Source organism: Macrobrachium nipponense, chromosome 9, assembly GCF_015104395.2.
Source record: "Macrobrachium nipponense isolate FS-2020 chromosome 9, ASM1510439v2, whole genome shotgun sequence".
NCBI lineage: Eukaryota > Metazoa > Arthropoda > Malacostraca > Decapoda > Palaemonidae > Macrobrachium > Macrobrachium nipponense.
In genome coordinates, this window is record NC_061110.1 from 95,510,972 (window position 1) to 95,525,264 (window position 14,293).

Sequence of the window (14,293 nt, forward strand, 5' to 3'; positions counted from 1 at the left end):
AGTAGTAGTGGAAGGGGGATTTGCCTTTGAAACAGCTCCCAATCTAACTCCAGTGTCAAATACAAGAGTATGTTAGTAGTAGTAACAGTAGAGATATGCCTTTGAAACGGCTCTCAAGCTAACTCCAGTCTCAAATACACGAGTATTATTAGTAGATAAATAATAGGAGGAGGGATTTGCCTTTGAAACGGCTCTCAAGCTAACTCCAGTGTCAAATACACGAGTATCATTAGTAGTAGTAGGAGGGATTTTCCTTTGAAACGGCTCCAGTGTCAAATGTACGAGTATTATTATAAGTATAGTAAGAGGAGGCTGGATTTGCCTTTGAAACTGCTCAAACCAAACTAACTAAGTGTCAAATACACGGACGGGTATTGCTATCAATAGCAGGAATGTTCTTTTGAAAAGGCTCCAAAGCGAACTCCATTACCAATTAGATGAGTATTATTATTATTATTATTATTAAATGATAGGGGGAGTTTGCCTTTGAAACGGCTTCAGCCATACTAACGCTAGTGTCAAATACAATAGTATTAATGTTATTTGGAAGAGCGACATTGAAACGGCTCCATCCAAAATTCTAGTGTCAAATTCATGTATAGTAGTATGAGGAGAAGGGATTTGCCTTTGGAACGGCTCCAAAGCTAACTCCAGTGTGAAATACAGAAGTGTTATTAATAATAGTAGTAGTAGTAGGCGAAGGAGGAAGGATCAACCTTTGAAACGGCTCCCTGATGTTCCCCCCTGTATCTCTCAGTTCAGTTTTTGGAATAGTGGTCATTGCATCTGCTCACATAAACTATTTACTCCCATTACCTGTGACGAAGTGTTGGGTTGTTTCGCTTGTTTCAAAGTTCAGCAGGTCAAACTGGGCAATTTCCAGTTCATCTGGGAGGTCAATCGGGGTATCGTCGACCCAGTGATACTTGATGACATCGTCGGTGTTGGCATCTGAAGAGGAGGGTGAAAAGAAAACGTGAGGTTTTCTCAATTCGGTGTTAATATAGATTCACATCAACCGTGCTTTTGATGTCTAGGCCAGTCCCTTACGACGCTCCTGATTGGCTGTTGATAAGCCAATCACAGGGCTGTAAACTCTCAGTCTCTCTCGAGAGAGTTCACATAGGCAGGATGTGTGTTCCACGTCTCCTGAGGGATACTTTTGAAAGGCGTATCCCTCAGGGGAGGTGGAACATAGATCCTGCTCATGTGAACTCTCTCGAGAGAGACTGAGCGTTTCCAGCCCTATGATTGATTTATCAAAAGCCAATCAAGAGCGTGGTAAGGGACTGACTTAAACATCATCAAATGCACGGTTGATGCGAATCTACCCTAGTTTTAGTTTTAGTATTTGATTTGCCTAAACTCAGGTATTTTACTGAAATCTGAATGTTTTATCAATATTGACAGGTCTTATTGTGGGAATGGCAATGTAAAATCAGTTTTGAAAGGTTATTTCATGCAATTCAGTACACAGCTTCTTTCAAAAGTCTTTTTCTGTTACAGAACCTTTAACTCACACATTGTATCTCTTTGTACCTTGCTGAAAAATCTATGTTTATTGATAAACCTTAATTAGTCCCAATAAAGCAAATGGGAAGAAACCATCACTATATGTTTAAAACGAAAATTATGAACATAACGCATATACAGGATTAGCCATTCGGGAATAATCCAACAACTGCTACACAACCAGCCTAATGTCATGTAAAATTTTATTTGGAAATGTATTTATAATTTTTAAAAATAATTATGTCTTTATAATTATCATTTGTAATATTTGTAATTCCTAAGTTTTTGTTTACGTAAGATATCTTTGTAAGACCTCTGGTGAAAGGAGAGCTCTCTACTCTTTCCATTGTAAGTTTCCTCTCGTCCACTTTTGAGTTTGGTATCCTTTTGTTTACTTAAGCTCGTAAGTGGAGACCTTGTACAGTTAGAATTACTTGTCTGTGTTGACGAGGCTAGATACTTCTGGAAGAGTGGTAAACATTGTAAGTAGTCGAGAATTTGCTCATTCTCGTATTCTGTAAGTTGGTTGTCATAATATCATTATAAATAAATGTGTTATTCATATTACAGCTGTGGTAAAGTGTTATTTATGGGCTGTTGTGTTTATTTGTGAATGGTTAATCATGCATATGTGTAATTTTCACTTTAAATATATAGTGATGGTTTTTCCGAGGTTTTATTGAGACTTTTTTGAGACTAATTAAGGTTTCTCAATAAACAAAGAGGTAAAATACGAGGGAGTGAAAGGTTTAGTAATAAAAAAAAGGCCATTGGAAGAACTCATTGCCATAAGAATTACAATTATTAACAAATTACAGTTATAAATGAAGTTACAAATAATATTTACATAACAATACAATTATACTCTGTTCATGTTCATATATATATATATATATATATATATATATATATATATATATATATTATATATTATATATATATATATATATATATATATATATATATATATATATATATATATATATATATATATATATATAGTAATCTTTCAGGAATTTTGTACATAGGTGTATCATCTTGTGTGTGTATATATATATATATATATATTATATATATATATATATATATATATATGATATATATAGTATATATATATATATATATATATATATATATATATATATATATATATATATACAATTACAAGATCATACACCTGTGTACAAAATTCCTGAAAACCTATTATTTTGTTTATGTTTCATAAGTTAATCCGCATCGGAAAAATACATTTTTATTTTAATTACATGAAAGTTAGTAATACTAACATAAAGAGATGTGTTAAGGAAAAGAAAAGTCAACACTTCATGCATCTAAGGTGCAATCACTAACAGAATGGTCCATCAGTCATGCATACGTTGTTTTAAGTCTTGAAAATGAGATGTATTTATTTATATGTTAATAAAAGGAATCGCTTATTGGTAGTCATATTTCCTGGTGTTGATTTTCGATATTTTGTGAAGTGGATAATATTCTGCTCTTGGTTCTTCATCTTCATAACTGTCAAACTGCATGTTTTTCTATTTCTAATTTATTCAATTTATTTTTTTCTACTTTATTAAATATCTTACTCTGACTGTTCGATCAACTGATGAACACTTGAACTTTCTGCTTATCCTAGCGTTATATTCTTAGATATCTCCTTGAATTTTACTGGTACCTTTCGTATTTTGTTTGATTTTAATTTAATCTTTAAAAGAAGTTTTCATATTAATAATCAAGAGGTTTATCAGTCCGTGTTGTTTTTATTGTGCACCCGTAAGCGATTTAATATTAATTTTATTCATTTATTTCCCAAACCCGCACACGCTAATAATAAAACATCAATTTCTAATTCAATTAGCTACGATTTATCGCTCCTGAGAAAATCACCTTTATGAGAGCGAAAACCACATTTCTGAGAGCGAAGAAAATCACCTTTCGTAGAGTGAAAATCACTTCTCTGTCAGTGAAATTTACCTTTTCGAGAGTGGAAATCACCTTTCTGAGAGCGAAATTCACCTCTCTGAGAGGGAAGAAAATCACCTTTTCGAGAGTGAAAATCACCTTTCTGAGAGCGAAATTCACCTCTCTGAGAGTGAAGAAAATCACCTTTTCGAGAGTGAAAATCACCTTCCTGAGAGAGAAATTCACCTCTCTGAGAGTGAAAATCACCTTTCTGTCAAGTGAAAATCACCTTTATGATAGCGAAATCACCTTTCTGAGAGTAGAGATGATTGATTACCAAGTGTGAAAATATTCCCATTCCACGGGAATCTGCGTCAGCTGATGACGATTCCGTCTTGACGTGACGAATTGAAGTCTCGATTGATGCACGATAATCTCTCTTCTTGTCATACCTTTATGCTCCTTTCATCTGCTAATGGTTTGGTGTTGAACAGATGGTTTGGTGTTTTTATTTTCGTTATTATATTTTTCGGAGCCTCTTTATATAAGTAGGTCATCTGCAGATGACGTTTTGGTATATGATGTAAGTCTCCTGAAGGGAATATAATATTTTAGTTCTCTCTCTCTCTCTCTCTCTCTCTCTCTCTCTCTCTCTCTCTCTCTCTCTCTCTCTCTCTCTCCTTGTCGTTTATCGGTTTTACAGTAATGTACTTATTCAATGATTCTAGTTCCTCTGGAATGAGTGCAAGAACGACATATGTACAAATTCGTTCTATTTTCAGTGCTGTCTTTCTACTATTCTTTCATCCTACTTGTTGAATTGAATATACAATTTAGGCCAAAGGCCAAGCACTAGGACCTACGAGGTCATTCAGCGCTAAACGGAAATTGACAGTAAAAGCTCTGAAAGGTGTTACAGGAGGAAAACCTCAAAGCAGTTGTACTATGAATCAATTGTTAGGGGAGGATGGAGAGTTGAGATGGAAGAAAGAGAATATAAAAGGAGGTACAGTAAAAGGAACAAAAGGGGATCGCACTTGTTATTCTACCTCTTTATCCTTAAATACGTTCCTATAATTTCTGATTATTTACAAGTCAGTTTCTTTTTCATTTCTTTCAAGTGACTTCGTAATATCAATCTCCATTTCGCTTCAGTGTATATACCGCGGTATTTTGAATCCGTCAGTGCACCTCACGCGGTACACCGTAGGCACCAACTTTTAAACCCTTTGCTTTACCTCCAGTGCTACGTCCTCCCTTCAATCTTGCTGTCCAGCCTCTCTAACTATTCCTTTTTAGATCCTTGTGCTTCATCTCCTATTTTTTTTCTGGATAGATTTATTGAGCTGTTCAGCCGCTCCAACTTGATAGGCTAAAAAAAAAAAAAAAAAAAAAAAAAAAAAAAAAAAAACACTGGCTACTGGGGGCTTAAGCCGGTCCCAAGCCCAAAATAGAGAGGGTTAAAGTCAGGAAGGGCATATGTATACATAAAACACCAGCCAGAATCAATTACGAGATGCGCCGTTCAAGAAAGAAACGGTTTGCGAAGACACATTAATAACAGCGACCCCGACTAAGGATTACGCAGAGAAGACTGAGCTTCTATAGGATTATCATTATAATTATAATTTCATAGGCTTTCCGTCACAGCAATGCATCTTTTAAACCCATATTTCTCCACGACACACCATTAACCTGGTTAGTGCCGTCATTGGACCTTATACGGTGCACTGTGGGTATTACTTAAGGTTCTTTGCAGTATGCCTTCGGCCCCTAGCTGAAACCACTTTCGTTCCTTTTACTGTACCTCCTTTCATATTCTCTCTCTCTCTTCATCTGGCTTTCCATCCTCTCCTAACGCTTGAGTCATAGTGAACTGCTTTGAGGTTGTCCTCCTGTTACACCTTTCATACCTTTTACCGTCAATTTCCATTTCAGCGCTGAATGACCTCATGGGTCCCAGTGCTTGGCCTTTGGCCTAAATTCTATATTTAACTCAACTTGACACGCCGTTAAATAAGGCGCGGAAATGGTCCGTTTACATAAGCAGAAACGTCATGTGGTTTGACAGGAGCTGACGACACTAGATTCATACTTTCGGCGCAACCATCAATTTCCCTATGTAAAAACCGTTGATTAAACGGCGTTTGAACTCTGAATTACCTCTCACAGTCCTTTCATTAACAGACGGGCTGTGAAATAACTTCAAACTTTTTATTTATTTGAGAGTCGCGAGCATCATGTCGGGGGTAATTTCTCGTTCATTTTGCAAATGAGGACATTTTACCTACAAAAAAAAAAAAAAAAAAAAAAAAAAAACATTTTTTGAGTCGCTGATGTTTTTAAAGGAATATGATTTTTGTCTATCTTGTGTTGAATAACTTCGTTTGTGTCACATTTGTGAATGTTCTGTTTTCCCAAAGCAAAAGAAATTGCTTGGGCTTTCTCCATGCTTTTAATTTTGGGTCTTTATGCTTGAATTCTTAGATTGAAGTATTTTTTAATTTTTGCTTACTATTTAATATCTTTCAATGGACACACAAACCTTTTTTTTCGTACCAGTTGATATTGTTACAGCATGGCTAAATAATTTCAGTGCTATATTTGAATTGATATATGTATATATATAATTATCTGTGTCACATCCAGTTTGTCTTATAGTACGACCTACCTCCTTCAATTAAGTGGTAACAGAATATCTTTCCCTGTGAGCAATCATAAAAAAAAAAGAAAAACACCGCTTAGGAGAATGTATACTGATAGTTTTTTTTTAGTATCTTTCTTGATTAGTCTTTAACAAAACGTGCGTTTTTCCACGTGAATGTTTGTGATAAAGTTTTAGACAAAGTGCAAAACATTGCAGACAAACATGTATACTCTGTTTTTTTCCATCTGTCCATCCGCCTGTGGTGTTTTTGTATGGTAACACTGCGTCCCGGGCTTTGAATAGTTACGCTATGTGTACGTTTTAGGTAAATAAAAGGATATCTGGGTGTACATTTGCAACTGAAAAGCGTTTTGATAATTTATCGTTAATATTCGAAATAGGATATTGTTATTATTGTTGAATGTAAGCTGAATGTAACTATCTAAAGCCCAGGACGCAGTGTTACCATACGGAAACACCACAGGCGGATGGACAGATGAAAAAAAAAAAACAGAGTATAGTCATCGACAGAACAGTTAACAACAAATGGCGATCCAAGTCACAACAACGTGGAAAAGAAAAATATTGTTGGGAAAATGGCAATATTATTTCTTTTTCCAGATGGCGCGAAATTCTTGACACGACTGTGAAGTAAGAGACGGGAACAGATAGACGAACACATTTACTGCAAACACACACTTATACACACAGTAAATAAGGGTCATTTTACCGTTTTAGCTTTGTGTGCTTGTGCAAGAATCTAAATGAATTAGCTTAATCACACAACAAGCCTATGCTCAGTCCAGTCAGTGCTTTTACCCATGCAAACACTTCAAGTATTCGAAATGACATCATATAATTATTGCAATACTCGGTAGATATTAGAAAAATGACGTCCAAGCTTCATTACCAATACGGGAAAACTGATTTGTTTGGGTGTCATTAAGATTGCTCATGCTTTTTGTGAAGACACAAGACTTGTATTTTATTTGAACATTTTGCCTCAATGGCTGCGGGAGTTCTTAATGGCGTTTTAGAAACTATAGAAATCTATTTGTTTTTTGAGCGTTTTAAGTCAGAACATTTTGCCTGGGTTGGTTGCATCTTTATGCAAGGAAATATAGGTTTTATTTATCACTAAGATTATTTACACAGCAGTAGCCGTCACCATTACCCAAAAAACTATTTTTATAATTGTGTTAAGGCATTTATGCGGGAAATATAGATCCATTTATTAAAACTTCTTACTCTGAAGCATCGTTTTTAATTTGCAAGCAAAGCCAAGCATGATTAAAGATGAAGCCTTTTAGAGTTTTAAGTATTCAGCTCACTAGATCTAAATCAATCCATTCAATTCGCCACAAACTTCTTTCCCTTTACAATATCCACGAGCTGTGATATTGGCTAAGGAAGAACTGCCTCAGTTTAGAGTAGTCTGTGCTCTTGTCTACAGTAAAGCAGAAGGAAGGACCAGTCCTAAAACTCCCCAGAATTTGGATAAATAAAGTATTAAATTGAATTTCTATAGCCCCAGAACAAGAGCGTCTTATTCGCAGGTTCTAGTACGTCCGTAGACTTTTCAGAAGGATATCAATCGCACGTTACTGGAATTATATTATTCATATATATATATACGGTCCTCGCACTAAATCCTTTCTACGTATATACATTCCTAAGTTATAAAAGCTAGCATAACTCAAATTCCAAACACAAGGCAGAAAAGGCAGTTTGATAAAATCGTTCATTTCAATTCCACATTATTAATTAAATAAATATATTTTGTGCATTATGGTTAAGAATAAAAAACAGTAATCAATTGGAATTGTCAGTTTTGTCCACGCGCCATGACCCAAGACAGATTTGAGTGGCTGATAATTCCTTGATTCTCCATTCAGTAGAATGGCAGTGTCTTAAAGAAGTTGATCTCATTCACGTAGATGCGAGAATTTTTCTGTTGCGTCTTATGAATAAAAAAGGGGAAAACTTAAGCAAAATATTGAAAAGGGGAACCCATTTAGCTGTGTACTCACAAGAGCTGATAGAAACGCCACAATCCTGCCGGTCGAAAGGGTAATATTTGAACTCCATGTTACAGGATAACTTCAGCGTCACCCTGCCAGGGATAGGGGGAAGACCACTTTCAAAAAGATGTTTACATTATGATCATCTCGGACACTCAAGTCCTATTGGCTGGGCGAGCAGCCATACTCAAATCTTATTGGTTGATGCATGGGGGCCTGATGGTCTGGTCAGCCAATCATCGCCTGTGAATGGGTTCTCGTAGGACGGCAGATTCATAGAAAGGGTTCTATAAGGAAAAGGGTTTGGGCGCAATGACTTCCTCCCATGGTTCCTATGGCAGTTTTCGTTACGGGCGGGCGTGGCGAGTGAATTTTCAGTAATTCTGGCAAAAAAAAAAAAAAAAAAAAAAAAAAAAAAAAAGTGGGGGGTGGGGGAAGGTTTCGAGCGTGCTTATATCGTTTTTTTGTACTTCGCTAATTACACAGGTAATTGAATTGCGTTTTTACAACCGAAAATAGGTAAAGTGAATGATTTCAAAGTATCTCTCTCTCTCAATCTCTCTCTCTCTCTCTCTCTCTCTCTCTCTCTCTCTCTCTCAGAAAATACTGTGCTCCTATTTTGTCAATTGTGCTAAAATTCTTTTTACCACATCATCGAATCTATGCTCTATTACTTTTAACCTTTCTTGTTCACATACACACTGTTCTACTCTTTTTACCAGCCTCCATTATTCCATCTTTTCATCTTCTCTCATAACCTGACCTTACGTTCAACATTTTTCGTTGCAAGCACTTTCAGCGAAGTCTTTTACCAGTCACTGCAATTACTCTTCATTGCTGCCATGACCCATTTCATCCCAGGTTCACTCGCGTCTTTCCTGACTCATAGAACCTCCATCCATTATCAAATGATCAAACATATTTAAGTACGTGTATACACACACACATATATACTATATACATATATATATATATATATATATATATATATGTATGTATATATATATATATGTATGTATATATATACATATATATATATGTATGTATATATATAGTATACATATATATATATATATATATATATATATATATATATATATATATATATCTACACACACACACACACACACACACACATATATATATATATATATATATATATATATATATATATATATATATATATATGTGTGTGTGTGTGTGTGTGTGTGTGTGTGTGTGCGCGCGTGTGCGTGTGTGTTTGTGTGTGTGTGAAAGTATGTATATTTGTGCTGTCAAAACCAAGCAAGGCAACTTGATAATGTTGATGTCCTGACATGAAGACGAAAATATGAGATACAGCCATTCTTTAGAAAGAATTTTCTGTAGTCTTTGCTTTATCACTTTTTACGCTGCGTCAACAAACTGCTATCGAAGCCCGAGGTACTTATTTGTTGAGAGACTTAGTATATTTGGAACGTTCAAATATTTTTAAGATTAAAATTAGCAATGGATAATTCTGTTTTTTTTTTTTTAGTGTTAAGAATCTAATAATGGTTAGACTTACCATTTTTTTTCACGGTATCCACAGAGTAACATCAAAAGTTCAGTGTGGCGTCAGTTGTTCCTTAACTTTTCGATTTCCATTAATTTTTTAATTTTTCGGGTGATGTTCAACACGTCGAGAATATTTCGACAAACTTGATCATTCCGAGGTTGGTTGACTGGTTGACTTACCACCACAGGAATCTACTAAATACTTGAGACTCCAGTCTTTATTGACTGTCACAGAAATTCTTGGTCATTGTGCCTCTGCTTCAGAGCGATAGCTGCAACATCCAAATGTCCAGCAGGAATTTCAGGATTTCCAGAACAGCCCAACGGCAGTTGATTCCCAACTTTATTTTATTTTTTTTTTTTTACCTTTCTTGATACTTTACAGAGCGTCTGACAATTTGAAGTCGGCGCCGATACGTGACAGGAAATTTCCCCAATGGAACCTTGCGTTTTCCTGAGTTTTAAAGTTTTCTGGAAGAGAAAATGATTGAGATGGCTTTGTCTGTCCGTCCGCACTTTTTCTGTCCGGCCTCAGATCATCAAAGCTACTGAGGCTAGAGGGCTGCAAATTGGCATGTTGATCATCCACCCTACAATCATGAAACATACCAAATTGTAGACGTCTTGCCTCAGCAGTTTTTATCTTTTTTCTTTATTTAAGATTAAAGTTAAACATGATCGTACTTCTGGCAATGCAACAACGTAGGCCACCACGGTCGGCTGAGATTTCCATGGGCTGCGGCTCATATAGGTCTGTTTTCGGTGGCCTTGATTATACGCTGTACAGGAAACTCGATTACACCGAAGAAACTTCGACGCATTTTTAACTTGTTAAAAGCTGTGCGTGGATTAACAGTGGTGCTTGAATTCCTTTCTCTCCCGATAAAGTTCAACCTCGGAGCCTCTTAAAAGATATACATTGACCATTAAAGGTGTTATGTTTGTTTTGTAACCTTTTTCTAATGAATAAAAGTATAATAAAAAACGGCAATCGTGAATGAATGTGAAAACTATCAAGAATTAGCCATGCGTCATGGGCTTAGCACTGGGCTATAGTGGTAGATTTGAGCTGATTTAGGTCACAAGTACAGAGCTTGAGTATAGCAGAAGTATGAAGAGGTCAAAATCAGTTTGTATTCCCGGGCATTCCTCTGAGGGGTTGGAGATGTGTATTTCTGGTGATAGAAGTTCACTCTCGGGAGTCATGTAAAGCCGTTTGTCCCGTTGCTGAATAACCACTGGTTCCATGCAACGTAAAAACACCTTACAAACAAACAAAATCAGTTTGTATTGCTCTTGATGGTTGGATCCATACATATTACATCACTGTCCGCATCAAATTGAAAGGTCATGGTTTCGAATCTCGATTCCTGACCAGGTTAGGTGGAACGTTAAATCAATCCATGTTGGTATGTATTATGACTGGGTAGAAGTGTATATTATATTGTGGGGTATGTGTGGCTTAAATAATGGGGTCTTAGGGCGTCAGTGCCCCTTTAATGCCTTAGAGCATAAGAATTCACGGGACAAGATATCATGTATATATATATATATATATATATATATATATATATATATTATATATATATACACATACACAGGGTGTCCATAAAGTCCCAGTACCATTCTGAGCAATAAATACTTGTAATGGTACTGGGACTTTATGGACACCTTGTATATATATATGTATATATATATATATATATATCTATATATATATATATATATATATATATATATATATATATATATATTCATACAGCATACAGCCTTTAAAATATATATTTTTCAGAAGCGCGATCATCTTACCGTTCCTGTTGGCGTTTCGGTGCATTAATTACCAACTCGATAAATATGTAGCAAGTTATTCCTGTATTCCATTTATAAGGTCAATGTTAATACTACACAGACTCTATCTATAGTACAGTGATTAGTACAAGGTGGCATTTTGGCAATCAGCCTACCTTCATACCGTTTACTTTTGTGAATGGTTGCTATTTTACAGGCTACTTCAATACAGACGCAGATTATGGTGCTAATTTATTTATTTGTTTATATATATATATATATATATATAAATATATATATATATATATATATATATATATATATATATATATATATATATATATTATACGATGACACGTCAAGAATTTAGACAACGTAAACAATGCTGTATACATTACTGATCAATACTCTGCTAGGAACCAAGAGAGGAAGTCTTTAGCTTTCTACGAGAAAGGGACGGGGAAAAACAGGTGAAACAGTGTCACAATAACATGGTTATGACTCGGTGCATTTTATTGCGATGAAATTGAAGGCTGAAAACCATTTAGGACGGGGCAGAAGGAAAACGGACTTTAATCTCGCTGACTCAGCGGCGAAGTTGCATCTCTGACGTAACCAATAGACTTATGCTCATTTCAATAAAATACACCAACACGGAGAGGGAAATAAGGAGAGGCGTAAGAGACTTAGTCGTGGAAATACGTCTTTCACAAACAGGAAACGGGGGAGAGACTGAAAAGGGAGAGAGGGTAGCAGGGGGAGGGGAGGACGCCAAAGGGAGAAGGGAGGCTCCTGCAAAGGAATGGTTTACTTACAAGAAGCGAGGATCACTCCGCACACTTGCTGGTCAAATGGAAAGTGTTCAAGTTGCAAGTTACATGACAGCTTGAGGGTCATCCTGTAATGTCACGAGGTGTCCTGTCAAATATTATCTGCATTTCCAACGCAACTAGAATACTTTGGCTTTGCGTTCAAGGATAAAATGGGCGTTAGTACATTATCATTGTTAGATTAATAGTTCAGAAGACGAACCCTATCCATATGGAACAAGCCCACCAAAGTGGGCACTGACTTGAAATTCAAACTTCCAAAGAATACAGTGTTCCTATGACAGAAGTTACAGATGGTAACAGGGAATAAAGAAAAGCATTAGTTATCATTAGACCATAATAGCAGTAAACTAAAAGGCTAAACTCGAAGATAGTTTCATGTGAATGATGTAATTTATTTATCTCTTTCGGATGATATGGTTTATTGTGTAATCAAGCTATAGTGTCTTTATGTAAAGTGTGACTTAATGTTTTGAATTTATAAAATTGTCAGTATTTGAAAGTCTAGTAATCCTAGTGGAAACTCTATCATTTTTATAAAAGATCAGACAACTACGTGAACTGGACTGACGTTGTATTAGGTATCTTGAAGCAAAAAGCTGAGTCCTTATTTATATAAAACGGTGATATGCTAAATTACCAGATCTCGACATGGTCACTAAGAGAAAATTGTTATAATTCCATTTGTGTCCCCCCAGGAAACGAGATGCATACCTACCGTTAAGTCGAAATGATTCAGCGCTGACTCATTTCATTTGTGATAGTGAAACGAAAAGGACAAGACATTCATAAGAGTAGGAGTTTATTCTTGATTCAGCAGGCCTTATGCCAGCTCGAGTTCTTGCTCCGTGAAGGCTTGACTTCTGAATTCTTTTCCCATATGAAAGGAGTTAAGAAATTTATACGTTAATGAAATAACGGCAAAGGATCGACCCATTATGTAGGTTTATCATCTGAGATATTTTAAGTTTAACACTTCAGGTATATTTCTGCATTTAAACAGGCATTAGTCTTTGTGAATGATATGTTACATTTTCAGAGTAATGAAAATAGGGTACTTGTCTCTCGTACGAGATGTCCTGAGTTCGATCCAGAAGTGAGGTTGAAATTGATTGCTAAATATCTTACGTTATTGTATGTTGATGAATTTTATGGTGGGTGTTTCACGAGTTCGCAAGTTCTCTAGTTCTCTGTATATATGACCGAAGGAACTTCTTCTTTATGTAGTAGGAAAAATTATTAACAAAGAAATTAAATATAACTTTACATGATGATTTGAATGATTTGAAATTGAAATGATTAGAAAACTAATGAAATATCTTTTTCGTGAGGTGAGTGGACACTTGCATACATATATCCCTGTTCATATTATTCTGTATTCGTTGTGTTTCTTTAGGTGAAAATAGTTTACATAGATGTAAGTGACTCGTATAATACTTTTGTTTGCGAGTGGCTAATTTGTATATATATATATATATATATATATATATATATATATATATATATATATATATATATATATATATATATATAATGCTAATTGCCTTTAGCCAATTACTGTTGATATGAGATATTCTCGCTGATTTTGTTTGTGTCTTTTTGTACCTCAAATGATGTATAAAGGATTATGCCTAATTGACACTGATAAAATACTGCATTGTTTGTGAAGAGCTGTTGTTTTTTCATGCTTATGTGTTTTTTAACCAATACAGTTTTGTAAAATTAAAAACTAATTTAAGTTCAAGTCGATTACATTCCAATTCTGCAAAATCAGCTTCAAGAGATCAGCTCACCTGTTCGGATGAAAAAAGTTCAGTTAAAGGAATTTTGTTTATTTTACAAATGAAAGTTGTTTTTAAAGTCAAGTCAAAGAAAGGTAAACCAAGAAATAAAATTAAGATGTGCTCTTCCTCCATTACCTGGGAAAAGACGCCTGTAAATGAATAGAACAATTAGTAAAATTGCTCTCATTATTATGACATTGATGATACTCATAACATATTCAAGTGAGACATTCAAGTGTCTGTGTTTTTTGGGATAAAAACTTGGGCTGG

General features: G+C 35.3%; 1 protein-coding gene across 5 annotated transcripts in view; it reads right to left on the bottom strand.

The window, feature by feature from the left end:
• LOC135218352 (glycine receptor subunit alpha-2-like) overlaps positions 1 to 14,293 on the bottom strand; it is a 179,514-nt gene that overhangs the window by 14,547 nt on the left and 150,674 nt on the right. For 4 of the 5 annotated variants that reach the window (XM_064254579.1, XM_064254581.1, XM_064254577.1 and 1 more), the window contains exons 7-8: positions 8,095 to 8,177; positions 817 to 951 (exon numbers count right to left, since the gene is read on the bottom strand). In XM_064254579.1, the coding sequence (XP_064110649.1) occupies positions 817 to 951; positions 8,095 to 8,177 (218 nt within the window). Of the gene's footprint in view, positions 1 to 816; positions 952 to 8,094; positions 8,178 to 12,224; positions 12,308 to 14,293 lie in introns of all 5 variants that reach the window. The other variant, XM_064254578.1, reaches the window with a different exon arrangement.